The following is a 16,090-nucleotide window of genomic DNA, read 5'->3' on the forward strand; positions in this document are numbered from 1 at the left end:
ATGTCATTGGAATTGAGTCTCCTAATCGATATATTTACCATTTATTTAATTACACAAGTCTGCGAAATTTTAAGTTTACTTAGTTATAAAAAGCAAAATAAGTAGGTGAATCTGATAAACTTCTTGGCGCTGAAAACGAATCTGGTTGCAGAATTTTTTCAGCACGTCAGGTTTTTGAGTAATTTGTGGTTAAATAGTTCAAAAATAGTTATTTCGGTCAATTTCATGAATTTTTATTATGAGGAAACCTAATTTTTTGAAATATTTCTGCCAATGGAATCGCATAGTATTAATCTTCATTTCTCAATCCTACTTTCGATTGACGCCGTATGATTTTTTTTGCTGAGATATACAAGTTACAAGACTGGTTATGCATAATGGTCCAATAAGTCAACCATTCCAAGTCAACCGTGTTATCTCTCTGCCTTGTCACGAATCATTTTTTGGTAAAAAAATAAATTTTTGAATGCTGCCAGTCATTTTTTAAAATTAAAAATGGCGGATCCAATATGGCGGACAGATTCACAATAAAAAGGTATAAAATTTATCAAAATGTGTAACAACTGTATTAAATATATTTTTACAGGATTTTTTTCGACAACCAAACCTGACAGATGTAAGCCTTTCCAAATTTCAAGGGTAAATATTTACCTTTACGCATCCAGCCCCAAATGACTTGACCTTGACATATATTGTCAAGGTCACTGCCCTGAGTAACATCCAAAAGATTTTAGGCGTCGCTCGTTGTTTATTAAAAAGTTATAAACAAAAGAAGTTTTATAAGGTCCACAGAATTCTTGGACACCATGTACATAGACCTTTCTTATTGAAAGTTATAAAGGAATAAACGTATTGAAGAACATCTCAATTTCTTTGACTTTACATGCTTATATCGATTATAATTGAGGATCTCGTTTTGTGTGGAAAGTTGCAAACCTATGTGGAAGCCTACAATAATAGACCTCGCTTCGCACTGACTCAGAGATGGTGTGGGATGGACCTCGCTTCACGTGGAAAGTTGTAAACCTTTGGGGAAGCGTACAATAATAAACTTCGTTTCGCACTGACTCAGGGGTGATGTGGGGTGGACCTCGCTTCACGTGAAAAGTTGCAAACCTATGTAGAACTGTACAGTAGGGATCTATTATTGTATGATTTCACATAGGTTTGCAACTTTCCACGTGAAGCGAGGTCCACCCTACACCACCCTTGAGTCATTGCGAAGCGGGGTCTATTATTGTACGCTTCCACATAGGTTTGCAACTTTCCACACAAAACGAGATCCACTCTATACCTCTGAATAATTTATTAAATATTTCTTATTAAAAATGAAAAATAAATAATTAAATAACCGCGTATATGTTAAAAAACATTCCATTAAATGCACAAGATGTTTAAAGATTACGTGAAATTCGTGAAACTTTTTTTGTTATAACTTTTTAATAAACAATGAGCGACGCCTAAAACCTTTTGGATGTTACTCAGGACAGTGTGACCTTGACAATATATGTCAAGGTCAAGTCATTTGGAGCTGGATGTGTAAAGGTAAATATTTACCAAATTTTCATATTACTTCATATTTGTATATCTCAACAAAAAAATCGTGCAACGGCAATCAAAAATAGAAAGGTGTGGACTAGTACTATATGATGCCAATGGCAGAAATATTTCAGAAAATTAGATTCTTCCATAATAAATTCTTGAAATTTGCCGAAATAGCCATTTTTGGATTATTTAACTATAAATTACTTGAAAACCCGACGTGCTGGAGTAATTCTGCGGCCAAATTTGTTTTCAGCGTCAAAAAATCTATCAGATTCACTCTCTTTGCTTTTTGTAAGTGACCTTCGCAGGCAGGTTAATTTGCACGCAGGTTAATTTGCAATTAACAATTACATATTTTTTCTTAAAAATAACTATGTGTTTTCTTTACACCAATTGATTCCTCTCATTATTTTGTACATAAAAGTATTAAGGTAAGATAATCGAAAAATGAATATTTTACAAAATATTTTACGGTTTATGTAAAATTAAGAAATGATTTCAAGCCTCATAACTCGGAAAGTACTTAACGAAAAGGTACTTAATTATAGTGTTTTGGAAAGCTCTAGAGATGAACTACAAGAATATGTAAAAGTATATAGGGCGTCCCGTTTAAAAAGTTGGAGGTGACCTTCACGTGACCTTCAGGTGACTCTTTAAGCTCAAACAAATGGCACCATCTTATGTCCCCCTTGAAACCATACAACTTGTCTGAAACATTTTATCGTATCTTTTAGACTTTAGGAGATATTTCGATGTCTCAAGATAAAAAACTCACCCTGTATTGTTAAATGGGAAATTATAACTAACAGTTATATGACTGTTATTTGTTATATTTGCTATATTATATTACATACTGTATTTATGAATGGGAAAATATAATTAACCAGTAATATTTATATATAATATTTGTAACATTCCGTTTTACCGCTTTTTTATTATATTGACATAATAGTGTTTATAATAGTAAGATCTAATAGAGATCTAATTTGAAGAACATAAAAACATCTAAACAACAAATTTTAAACGTCTATATGTGTTTATATCGGTCTGTTTGGTTAAAAAATCATTGATTCGACATTTTCAATTGATGATTTCTTATTGGATAATATTCATCGAATGAAAAAAGATATTCATGTGAGAAACATGTATGTATATAACTTACGAGTAAAGTCATTCGCGAGACAAGCACCCCATTCTTGCCTGGATAACTTTAAGTCTCGATTTAGGTCGCATGTGCGAGCGAATGTTCGTGCACATTTTTTCGGTCTCACTGCCTTTTTAGCGAGCCTTCTAAGCTCCTTGTACTCTGCCGCATCTAAATAACCGTTCCCATCTTTGTCCAGAATTCCAAATTTCCATGACAGCACTCGTTCGATATTTTTATCGCCTATTGATAGAGGAACAATGCATATTTTATAACAGTCTTCAATATGCATATATATAGTTTTAAAAAATTTATATAACTTTATCTATTTTAAAAGCATATAAAATACATAACTTCTTCTTAGAAGAATAAATAAAAGATATGATTATCTTGCTATCGATGATCTCATTAGAGACTTTAAATAACTTTAGAGAATATCTTTCTTTTATTATATTTTTACTATTCTTACGTCTTTCACCATTTCTATATACAGGGTAGGCCATTTTAATATACGCACTGAAATATCTCGAAATCCATAAGTTTGAGACAAAAATATTTCAGACAAAAGTTGTATGGTTTCAAGGGGGACATAAGATGGTGCCATTAGTTTGACCTTGAAGAGTCACCTGAAGGTTACGTGAAGGTCACCTCCAACTTTTTAAATGGGATACCCTATATGCTTTTGCATTCTTGTAGCTCATTTTGAGAGCTTTCCAAAACACTATAATTAAATTAGTTTTCATTAAGTACTTTCCGAGTTATGAGGTTTGAAATCATTTCTTAATTTTACATAAACTGTAAAATATCTTGTAAAATATTCATTTCTCGATTATCTTACCTTAATACTTTTATGTACAAAATAATGAGAGGAATCAATTGGTGTAAAGAAAACACATAGTTATTTTTAAGAAAAAATATGTAATTGTTAATTGCAAATTACATATTTTTTTTCGAAACAATTATGTGTTTTCTTTACACCAATTGATTACTCTCATTATTTTGTACGTAAAAGTATTAAGGTAAGATAGTCGAAAAATGAATATTTTACAAGATATTTTACGATTTATGTAAAATTAAGAAATTATTTCAAGCCTTATAACTCGAAAAGTACTTGATGAAAAAATACTTTATAAAAAATACTTATAGTGTTTTAGAAAGCTCTCGAGATAAGCTACAAGAATATGTAATAAAAAATAGGGAGTTCCATTTAAAAAATCCAACGCGACCTTGCCCTGACCTTGACAATGCCATCCAAGGTCAAACCAATAGTACCATCTTATGTCCCCTTTCAAGCCATACAACTTATGTCTGAAACATTTTTCGATTTAATGCAGTGTTTCTGAGATATTCGCGTGTATTGGTTAAAATGGTCTACCCTGTATATACAGGGTGTCCGATTCGTGAGGGACCAAACGAAAAGTGATGATAGATTAGGTCAAACTAAGAAGAAAAGTCCTCTACCATTTTGCAAAATTCGCAATAATTATTAAGTAATAAGCAAAAATGTCACATGAAGGTTATCTTTAATTTTTTAAATGGAACCCCCTATTTTTTATTATGTATTCTTATAGCTTATCTCGAAAGGTTTCCAAAACACTATAATAAAGTATTTCTTCATTGAGTACTTTTCGAGTTATGAGGCTTGAAATAATTTCTTAATTTTACATAAACTATAAAATATCTAGTAAAATATTCATTTTTCGATTATCTTACCTTAATACTTTTATATCCAAAATAATGAGAGGAATCAATTGGTGTAAAAAAAAAACAGTTGTTTTTAAGAAAAAATATGTAATTGTTAATTGCAAATTACATATTTTTTTTTAAAAACGACTATGTTTTTTCTTTAAATCAATTGATTCCTCTCATTGTTTTGTATATAAAAGTATTAAGGTAAGATAATCGAAAAATGAATATTTTACTAGATATTTTATGGTTTATGTAAAATTAAGAAATTATTTCAAGCCTCATAACTCGAAAAGTACTCAATGAAGAAATACTTTATTATAGTGTTTTGGAAAGCTCTCGAGATGAGCTATGAGAATACATAATAAAAATAGGGGGTTCCATTTAAAAAATTAAACCTTCATGTGATGTTTTTGCTTATTACTTAATAATTATTGCGAATTTTGCAAAATGGTAAAGGACTTTTCTTCTTAGTTTGACCCAATCTATCATCGCTTTTCGTTTGGTCCCTCACGAATCGGACACCCTGTATATATATATATATATATATATATATATATATATATAAGGGTCGGACTCAAATAGTTTTGGAGATATAGGCTGAAAAAGGATAAAAATAATAAATATAAAAATAAGGTAAATCTTCGGAAAACCTACTTATATGTAATAATAGGTAAGATTACCCAATTTCTACGTATTTTTACCTCCTGAACACGAATATGAAGCTTAAAAATAGCGGTCAAACTCGCAAGTCGAAGAAAAACGCAAAAAAAGGTAAATTAAAGGTAAATAAAAAAAAGTTAAATAATTTAAATTTATATAGAATTTAATACAATTTAATACAATTAAAAAATAACACAAATGTATGTGTACACACACACACACAACACACGCAGGGGGTGCAAGGGGGGTCTTCGGCCCCCCTCCCGCAACCACCCCGCCGGTAGGAGACGCATTGCGAAGAGTTCAATCACAATGGATATATGCTGTAAGTTGTAAAGCGAGGTCCACTTTGCCTATCGGCGGGGTGGTTGCGGGAGAGGGAGCCGAAGGCCCCCCTTGCACCCCACGCGTGTGTGTGTACACATACATTTGTGATATTTTTTAATTGTATTAAATTCTATATAAATTTAAATTGTATTAAATGTATTTAAAATCAAGCGGCGCGGTAGCGTCGCGACGCCAAGTACATAAAAAACAGGATCCGAGCATTGAGAGTCACTGCTCTCGACGCGGCACTACCAAGTAGCTTATCCGGAATTTTATGTCATGTAAACTTTCAGTTAAGATATTTAATAAACTAAAGCCGTAATAAAAAATCTAACGACACTTGTGATATAATGTGAATATAAGCTTTTGATTGCGACCAGTTTGAATAGAATCAGTGCAGTCAATCCTGAGAAATGATAATCGAATATCAGAATTGTGACATTTTTCGTTTTTCTCCAGGTTCAGACTCACGTACATATGTTCGCACACACACACACGCAAAGCGAGTTTGTCCCTCAAGCGGCGTTCACACCGCTGCATATACGATTATTGCTTCGATATGCACAATGCTTTAAGAGACAAAATCATATGCGTGCATACGTGTGATATGTATATGTATGTGTGTACGTACGTGTGAGAGATTAATTTATCGTACAGTAACAATTTTCAAAACTATCCCTTCGGGGTGGAATTTAATATCTTAGAAACGGAGCCGTAAAAATACGGAACTTCTGCTGTTAAATAAAATTTAAAAAAAAATTAATTTATCGTATAGTAACAATTTTCAGAAACCATCCCTTATAAAAGCAAATTTCAAAAACCACCCCTTGAGGATGAAAAATAATATCTCGAAAATGATGCGTCGCAGAAATATGGAACTTACGCCGTTAATTAAGGTTTCTTACAAAGACTAATTTACTTAATATAATAATAATTTTTAAAAACCACCTCTTAGGGGTAAAATCTAATATCTCAGAAACGGTGTGCCACAAAAATATAAAACCTATACTGTTAGTTATGACTTATAAAAAGACTAATTAAGCGTATAATAACAATTTTTAAGAACCAACCCTTGGTGATGAAATCTAATATTTTAGAAACGGCATACCACAAAAATATAAAACCTGTGCCGTTAGTTAAGGTTTCTACAAAGACTAATTTGGCACATAATAATAATTTTTAAAAACCACCCCTTGGGGGTGAAATCTAATATTTCAGAAACGGAGTATCATAAAAATATAAAACCTATGCCGTTAGATAAGACTTGTAAAAAGACTAATTTACCGTATAATAACAATTTTCAAAAACCACCCCTTGGTGGTGAAATCTAATATTTCAGAAACAGTGCACCACAAAAATATAAAACCTGTGCTGTTAATTATGACTTATAGAAAGACTAATTAAACGTATAATAACAATTTTCAAAAGCCAACCCTTGGTGGTGAAATCTAATATTTTAGAAACGGTATACCACAAAAATATAAAACCTGTGCCGTTAGTTAAGGTTTCTACAAAGACTAATTTAACGTGTAATGATAATTTTTAAAAACCACCCCTTAGGGATGGAATCCAATATTTCAGAAACGGTGCACCATAAAAATATAAAACCTGCACTATTAGTTGTGACTTATAGAAAGACTAATTTATCGTATGATGACAATTTTTAAAAACCACCCCTTGAGAGTGAAATTTAATATTTTAGAAACGGTGCGCCACAAAAATATAAAACCTGTGCCGTTAGTTAAGGTTTCTACAAAGACTAATTTAGCGCATAATAATAATTTTTGAAAACCACCCCTTGGGGGTGAAATCTAATATTTCAGAAACAGAGTATCATAAAAATATAAAACCTATGCCGTCAGATAAGACTTGTAAAAAGACTAATTTACTATGCAGTAACAATTTTCGAAAATAAAAAATATCCCTAAAAATAATATGCAAAATTTTCCCCCAAAAAATAATTTGCAGAAAGGGCATAAAACTTTACAAGAAGGTGTGAAATCCCTCTAAAAAGACCTTACAAAAGTAAAAAAAATACGCCAAGTACATAAAAAATATTCTACCTTGTATGCATCTTTAATAAAAAAATTCCTTAAAAATAATTTACAGTAATTTTCCCTCAAAAAATCATTTTTCTAAAAAACAAAATCTCAACAAATAATATTCATAAAAAAATATTAAAAAATAAAATATCAAAACTAAATATGAAATCAATAATTACTATTTGCCAAGTATTTAAGAGCAATTTGTAAATTTGATATAATATTTGCCATAAAATCAGTCTTACATTGTAGAAATATTATACATAAATACTCCCTAAGAAATTAAAAAGCATTTTATATTTATTCAGAGAAAATTGATTTTTAAAATATTTAATGAGAATTAGGATTCTTTTAATTCTTAAAACATTTTTTCTATAATGTATATAATTTAAAAAAAGTTTTACTCAAGTTTTAAATCGCAGATTTTAAATCGAAGTAAGTTATGAAAACTTGGCGTGCCCGAATCGTAATAAAATACAGATTAAATTACATATTTAATTACATAATGTCTAATATTTTACATTTTATTGGAGATATATTTGTTTATAATGTAAACAATCCGGGCACGCCATGTTTGGTAACTTACTTCGATTTAAAGACTGTGCGATTTAAAACTTGCGTAAGACTTTTATTAAAATTATATACATTCTAGAAAAAATGTTTTAAGAATTAAAAGAATCCTAATTCTCATTAAATATTTTAAAAATCAATTTTCTCTGAATAAGTATAAAATGCGTTTTAATTTCTTAGGGAGTATTTATGTATAATATTTCTACAATGTAAGATTGATTTCATGGCAAATATTATATCAAATTTACAAATGGCTCTTAAGTACTTGGCTAATAGTAATTATTGATTTCATATTTAGTTTTGATATTTTATTTTTTGATATTATTTTATGAAAATTATTTGTTGAGGTTTCGTTTTTTAGAAAAATGATTTTTTGAGGGAAAATTACTGTAAATTATTTTTAAGGAATTTTTTTATTAAAGATGCATACAAGGTAGAATATTTTTTATGTACTAGGCGTATTTTTTTACCTTTGTAAGGTCTTTTTAGAGATTATTTTTTCATATAACAGCTAAAATAGTAGGTTTATGAAAAAAATGCATATAACCTTTTTTGTAGTTTTTCAGCGGCTTTATTTTTTGCTTAAAATTTTTTTTCTCAAATCAATATTTTCGGAGATAAAAAGCATTAAAATTGTGAAATTCTTTTGTTAATAACTTTTTAATAAACAATGACCGCCGGCTAAAACCTTCAGAATATTAATTAGAGATATGACCTTGACAACATATGTCAATGACACATTTGTGCGAAGGTGGGTCTTTTTTATGCATAATTACCAAATACTTTATTATAGCGTTTTGGAAAGCTTTCGAGCTAAGCTCCGAGAATATGTAATAAAAAATAGGGGGTTCCATTTAAAAAATTCTAAATGACCTCGCCCTGATCTTGGTGTCTTAGCTATCGTATATATCTCTAAACTGAACTAAAAACTCTTATACCGTTTTGCAAACAATCACGTAAAATTTCGAGATATTAATTTAAAAAGATTGGCCAATGCGCGTGACTAGAATCGCGCGACGAGAAAAACCGTTTCACTGTAACTTGATACTAGATGCGCGGCGAAGTGATTGGCGGCTTACTTATCGTAATGTAGTACCGCGCCGCCATCATGTTTTGGAGAGCGTCCCATCCGCCGCGGCGCGCCGCTTCGTCTAGTATCAAGTTACAGTTGGACGGCTTTTCTCGCCGCGCGCTTCTAGTCACGCGAATTGGCCGACATTTTTTTAATTAATATCTCGAAATTTTACATGGTTGTTTGTAAAATGGTATAAGACCTTTTAATTCAGTTTAGCGAGATCTACTTATGGTTTTCCTTTGACATACGATAGTTGTGACATCCTGTATCATTTTAACCCTTTCGCTGCGGCGAAGTCTAATGCAGACCGCGCGTGATAGATGGTACATATTTAGCCGTGACCGCTATAAATGGCGAAATATTTTGCTGTTGCGCATCGCGTATCAGTTATTAATATGAAGATATTTGAATAATGATAATATAAATATTGATCGCCTAAAGGCGCCAACGAATATTATTCGAATAACGAAATTATTATTCGAATAACGAATATTCGAATGTTATTCGAATAAAGAATATTCGAATGTTATTCGAATAACACGAATATTGGAATAAAGAATATTCGAATGTTATTCGAATAACAAATATTCGAATAACAAATAACGAATAACATGCGTCTAAAGGTGCTAACAGCACTATGTAGATGATAACACTTGAACGCCTTAAGGCGTCAACAGTATACAATTATCAAAATTTCAAACCGCCTAAAGGCACCTATAGCAGCGAAAGGGTTAATTAACCACCTCCAAAAACATTTTTATTTGTGATTCTAAATAATAATGTTTCAAATAAAAGTTGTAGGGTTTAGAAGGATCTATTTATTGATTTTATCAGTTTGACTTTGGGTGACGTCGTCAACACCAGGGCAAGGTCACCTTGAATTTTTTTAATGGAGCCCCTTACTTTTTATTGCATATTCTTATAGCTTATCTCGAGAGATTTTTTATTAAGTATTTTTCGAGTTATGAGACGTGAAATAATTTCTTAATTTTACACAAGATATAAAATATCTAAGATATAAAAATATTTATTTTTTGATTATCTTATCTCAATACTTTTATGCTTAAAATAATGAAAGAAATCAATTGGTGTAAAAAAAGACATACAGTTGTTTCTAAAAATATGTAATTTGCAGTTGACAGTGACATATATTTTCTTAAAAACAACTGTGTATCTGTTTTACACCAATTGATTCCTCTCATTATTTTAAACATAAAAGTATTCAGATAAGATAATCGAAAAATGAATATTTTACGGGATATTTTATAGCTTTGTAACGTACGATTTTTCCGTATGTCGCGGAGTTTCTAGTTGTATGGATAGCCGTCGGATCCAGGTAACGGAGATAAAATAATCCGATAGGTATAGGTGTGTGTGTGTAACAAAAGTGTTTATTGTTGCTGTATGTGTGATGTACAATTGTGAGTGTGCATGTGCGTGTTTGTGTGATACAGTGTATGTGTGTGTGTGTGTGTCTACGCGCGTCGAATGATCGATATCGTCGATCTATGCGAGCCGAGAAATTACGGAATCCCGGCGCGAAGTAATCGCCGTTTATAACTGGCGTAATCGTTCTTTATTAATGCGTCCGCGTTATCAAATTCGGCCGTGGACGTGTCACGAATCTTGTGAAAATAGCCGTTCGCAGAATGCTCGTTCAACGGTATTAATATAATTTATAATTCGTGCGAGATGCGCTTGCACGATTCTCGGTACGGTGCGCTCGCGTTTTTGCGACCCGTCGACCGCGTTTTTTGCCCGAGTTTCTTGTTGCGGTGTTTACGGCTCAGCTGTTCGGCGCTTTAAAGACCCGACGGTGCGGGATTTAAGTCTAATTATTTCCCCGATGGATGTAGGGTTTTTTGGAAGGCGTCGCGACGCTAGCAAGCGTCGGAGGCGGCTCAAGTTCCACGTCGAGATAGGCGCGACGCCTGATATTCGGATCTTGGTTCGGAGACGATCTCTAAGCACCGATATCAATCGGTTGAGGCAGCGATCTCACTACCTTCTGGCTTTTGGATTTCGCAAGGATTTCTCGATTCGCTTTGCTGGCCTTCTGACTAGCTTGGCTGTTGAGAAGGATCGGAAGGATCTGTCTTGCTGTGTCGCCGAGAGCCCGTTTTATACCCAGTTAATTACCCGCGCCGGCGTATTCGGTAATTACTCCCACCGAGCGGCGGTAAAAATATCGGAGCGGTTCGGGTCCGCCCGGGAGAGTTCGGGGTGCCAAGCGCGGGTTCTCAACTGTCGGCTCCCGACGGCAGTGTCGCGATAATCGGTTATCGTAATTCCTACCCGGATGTTTCCTAATTATTAAAAATGAGCGCGCGGCGCCTCTGCCTCTGCCCGACCGGTGATCGTCGGGCGGCAGCTTCCGGCCGGTGTTCGCCGGGAACGGGCGTGGACCGGATCATCGGGCCTATCTAATGCGTCGGTGGTAGCGCAATTTGCCATTGCGGCTGAACCGCAAGATCCACTGCCCGTCTGCGGTGCGTGGGCGATATCGCCGGGACACGTGGATCGCGAAGTGCGGGACCTCAAAAACCAGACCCGGTTCGACCTGGACTCGTATCGGCGGCGCAGGGATCGGACCCTTGGGCATCAGCAGCTCTGGTTCTGCTGATGTGACGGTTGCGGTAGCGGGGCCGTCCCTTGCTGTTGGTGGCGGTGGCCGTTCGTACGGCCTCGGCTGTTTGCGTCTCGGCGACGGCGGAAGTGGTGTCGCCAGAATGGCGGCCTTCCGGGCGTTCTCGCGATCGGACCGCTGGATCACGGTTCCCACTCGCGGTGCCCGGGGCTTCTCGGCTGGCTGCTCTGGTGGTTCGGCCGGTGTGGCTTCGGTTTCGGCCTCTTCGGCCAAGTAAGCGTCAATAGCTGCTACAATGTCGTCTGGTTCGCTCGACATTTTGCTGCGTTGTGTCGTGACCTGGCTTGCTTGCGGATTATTCGGTGTCGTCATCGCTGTCGGTGGGGATAAGGTCGTCTTTTCCCGGATTGTTTTTGTTTTGCTCCGTGTTTAGCTCCGTTGTTTTGAGATCCTGTATGTGTACGTTAGACACGTACCCCATTTTCCCCGCTTGCTCCTCAGATCGACAATTACGGGGGACACGTATTTCCTTACTTCGAACGGCCCACCATATTTTGGTGCTAGTTTCGCATTAAATGCGTCGGCTTTTTCCGACAGGGGGTGCTCCTTTTTTAGCCCCACTCCCCTAGCTGCGGTTTCCAGGCCCGGCGTCGCAGGTCATAGTATTTTCGCTGGCGTTGAAAAGCCTGGGCCAGGTTGACGCGCACGAGCTCATATGCCTCTTGCAACTTCTGGTGCATCGCGTCCGGTGTTTCTGGCGTCGCATTTCTTTCCTCGGTTTCGGTCGGCGAGACGAGCTCTCTCCCGTGGTTCAGATAGGCGGGCGTATACCCAGTTGCGTCATGCACCGCCGTATTATATGCAAACTGTAATTCCGGCAGATGTTCATCCCAAGTACGGTGATCCCTGTCCACGTACTGGCTGATCATTGTCTTGATCGTTCGGTTTGTGCGCTCCACCGGGTTGCAATGCGGTGCGTATGCCGAGGTTGTTACATGCCGGATTCCGCTTCCTGCCAATCGTTCCTCCAATTGTTTGGAGCGGAGCTGCGTGCCGTTATCCGTGAGGATGGATCCTGGGCGGCCGTGTTTGAGGATCACGTTGTTCGTGATTGCCTGCGTCACTGCATCGGCCGTGGCATGACGGAGAGGCACGAATTCGGCCCACTTGGAGAATCTGTCCTGCATGGACAATAACCATGTATGGCCTCTCCGGGACCGCGGTAATGGTCCCACTAAATCCACGGTTACTTGCTCCCACGGTCGCGTGATGTTGGTCGCGTGCATCTTCCCGGCTGGTCGGTGTTGGCCCGCTTTATGCCTCTGGCAGTTTTGGCAGGCCTTGACGTAGCTCGCCGTTTCGCGGAACATTTCTGGCCAGTAATAATGCTCGGCCATTCTGAGGATGGTCTTGGCGATTCCCAAGTGTCCGGCGGTCGGGGCATCATGGGCCTTTTCCAGCACCTTCCTTCTGAGCGGTTGTGGAACACATATCTTCCACTGCTGTGCTCTGGTGTTTCTTTAAAATCGAGGCTGTGCAGCACGTGCTTGTAGAGTCTCCCCTGTTCAATTTTATATTCTGGTCTCGCGGCAGGGTCGTCCTTCACCTCTCGGAGGATACGCTGGTACCAGCGACAGCGTGCGGTGCGAGTAGCACAGATCTCGGGCTGGCGCGATAGTGCGTCCGCGACGCGATTCAGAGTCCCGCGGCGGTATTGTACCTCCAGATTGTACTGCTGCAGTTCCAGTGCCCATCGCCCGAGGCGTCCAGTTGGCGAGTCGATTTTCCGTAGCTACTTAAGGGCCTGGTGATCCGTCACGACCGTGAAGTCGTATCCCTCCAGATAATTATGCATCCGCCGGATGCCCCATATGACGGCGAGACACTCAAGCTCCGTCGCGCTATAGTTCCTTTCGGCCGCGTTGAGCGTTCGGATCGCGTAGACGATAACTCGATCGCCTTCTTCATAACGCTGGGTCAATACGGCCCCGAGTCCGGTACTGCTGGCGTCCGTTTGTAAAAAGAAGCGTTGCGTGAAATCTGGGCAAGCGAGTACGGGTGCGGAAATTAGTCGCTCCTTGAGAGCGCAGAACGCGATTGCCTCCTTATCCCCCCATTTCTATCGGGCGTTTTTACGCGTTAGTTGTGTCAGCGGAGCGGCTATGGTTGAGAAATTTGCGATAAACCGTCGGTACCATGACGCCATTCCGAGGAATTGGCGGATCTGCTTTATGGTTGTTGGCTCTGGCCACTCGGCCACGGCGCTGACTTTTTCCGGATCAGTTCTTATTCCGTCCCGTCCTACTACGTGTCCCAGGTACTTTAATTGATCGACGCAGAATTTACACTTCTCCGGGTTCAGTCGGAGACGCGCTTCCCGGAGTCGACGGAAGGTTTCGGTGAGCAACTCGAGATGTTCCGAAAACGTTCGGCTAATGACGATGATGTCGTTTAAATACATGAAGACGTGTAGTTTGAGTTCTGGACTGAGGACGGTATCTAGTAGCCGTTGGAAGGTGGCGGGTGCCGAGTGCAGTCCGAACGGCATGACCCGGAAGTGAAACAGTCCCTTCCCGGGTACCGTGAATGCGGTAATCGGCCGGCTTTCGGGTGTGAGCGGCACCTGCCACCACTATCCGTTTTTCAGGTCGAGCGTTGATAGGTAGCGGGCTCCCCTTAACTTATCCAAGGTGGCGGTCACCTGGGGTAGCGGATTCGCGTCGCGATGGGTAACGTCGTTCATGCGGCGGAAGTCTATGCAGAATCGGTGCTTGCCATCTTTCTTCCGGACCACCACGATCGGAAAGCTCCACGGACTATCGGAGGGTTCGATGACGCCCTGCTCAAGCATTTCTTCTACTTCCCTGTCAATCACGGCCTGCATGGCCGAATTCCGCGGTCGGTACCGCTGCTTGATAGGGGTCGGATCTTTTAAGCGAATGCGGTGCTGAGTTTTCCCGGTAGGTCCACTGACCCCTTCGAACTTCCTGAATTCGCGGTCTAAAAACTCTTGGAGCGCCTGGCGCTCCCTTGGTGTCTGGCTGGCCAGTCCCCTTGTGGCCCGGCACTGGCTCCCGTCAAGGATAACGGACAAGGGCGGCGGGGGTACCCCTAGCCCCAATTTTGCCTGCAGGTCTATCCCGAGGAGGAGGTCACTCTCCATATCAGGCACGATTGTGAAGGTGCGTGACCTTTTTTTTTGTACGTGGAGAGGGACGGTCACGGTTCCGGGGACGTCCGCCGGCGTTCCGTCCACCAGCAGAATTTGCCCCCCTCCCGGTTGTTCTACCACCCCTTCCTGTCGGAGCGCGTTCACGGTGTGTCGGTTCACGAGGGAGACTTCCGACTCCGAATCGATCAGGGCGTCGAACCGTTGTCCCTTGATTGTTACATATGTGTGCGGCCGGGGAAGAAATCTTATTCGGGGCCTTGTGCGGGGGTCGAGACCGCGGCAACCCCTGCCCCTGACGCGTTTCCCGGACGCGGATGACACTCGGAGGTCAACACGCCGTCCTTGCCGCACTGGGAGCAGAACTTCACGGCGGGGCATCGGCATTGGGCCCGCGTGTGCCCCCGCTGCCAGCAGCACTTGTTCTTGTTATAGGTGGCGGCGACGGTCGGAGTCGGTTTCTCGCGCTTCTTAACCTCCCGTTTTTCCCGTTCTATATCCTCGAATTCCTTCGCTCGGGACTGCAACTCGGCGAGGCTTCGAACATCGTCCACGCGTACGTACGCCTTGTACTCCGGATGCATGTTTTCGTAAATTAAGTCGAGCTGTTCTTCGCGCGAAAACCCTCCGGCCCGGCGCATCAGTGTCATCATCACCGTGGAGTAGCGTATAAATTCTTCGCCGCCCGCCTGATGACGACCCATGATTTCCCGGCGCAATGAGGCCGTATATCGCCTCGGAAAAAATTGTAGGTGAAACACCCGTTCGAAATCGTTCCACGTCCGCCAATCCTCGCGATGGTTACGGTACCACAAAAGCGTATCGCCCTTCAACATCTCGGGCAACCCTTTTAACATCTGGGGCCCCGAAACCCCATATCCATCCCTGAGTTCCAGAAGTCGTTCCAAGAACGCGGCGGGATCCCGACCATCGAAATGGCAACCCCATTTCCAGATATGGTTAATCATTTTTGTGTCCGCGGAAGGAGCTTCCGCCAGGTTGACCACGCTATGCATATGATGGTTGGGCGTGGTTACTGTGATGCACGGAGCCGGTCCCGCGTTCGCTGCCCCTCCCGGCGCGCCGAAATCGTCCGGATTTTCGTCGACGTAGGTACTCATACGGCGACGGAGTTCGTCCAGCAGACCGGAGTCATCGAGGTCGTATGACCGAAGGATGGCCGCTAACTGGGCCTTCGGTAAGGCATAAATCCACCCTTTCATTTTTTTTCCACGCGTCTCTTCGCACACACCTGAGCGATTTTCTTATTAAAACGATCCCT

The 16,090-nt window shown here is 39.7% G+C and overlaps 1 protein-coding gene across 6 annotated transcripts in view; it reads right to left on the minus strand.

The window, feature by feature from the left end:
* Positions 1–16,090, minus strand: part of Magu (SPARC related modular calcium binding-like protein magu) — a 345,184-nt gene that overhangs the window by 116,048 nt on the left and 213,046 nt on the right. For 5 of the 6 annotated variants that reach the window (XR_014437430.1, XR_014437429.1, XM_083092359.1 and 2 more), the window contains exon 4: positions 2,708–2,932. The exons of the other annotated variant lie outside the window; for it this stretch is intronic. Coding sequence is in view for 3 of the 5 variants with exons in the window: in XM_083092359.1 (XP_082948485.1) it covers positions 2,708–2,932 (225 nt within the window). In the remaining 2 variants the exon portion in view is untranslated. The remainder of the gene's footprint in view (positions 1–2,707; positions 2,933–16,090) is intronic. 6 annotated transcript variants of the gene reach the window in all.

Source organism: Camponotus vicinus, unplaced genomic scaffold (assembly GCF_025532165.1).
Source record: "Camponotus vicinus isolate PSW18456_S1 unplaced genomic scaffold, iyCamVici1.0 SCAF_2, whole genome shotgun sequence".
NCBI lineage: Eukaryota > Metazoa > Arthropoda > Insecta > Hymenoptera > Formicidae > Camponotus > Camponotus vicinus.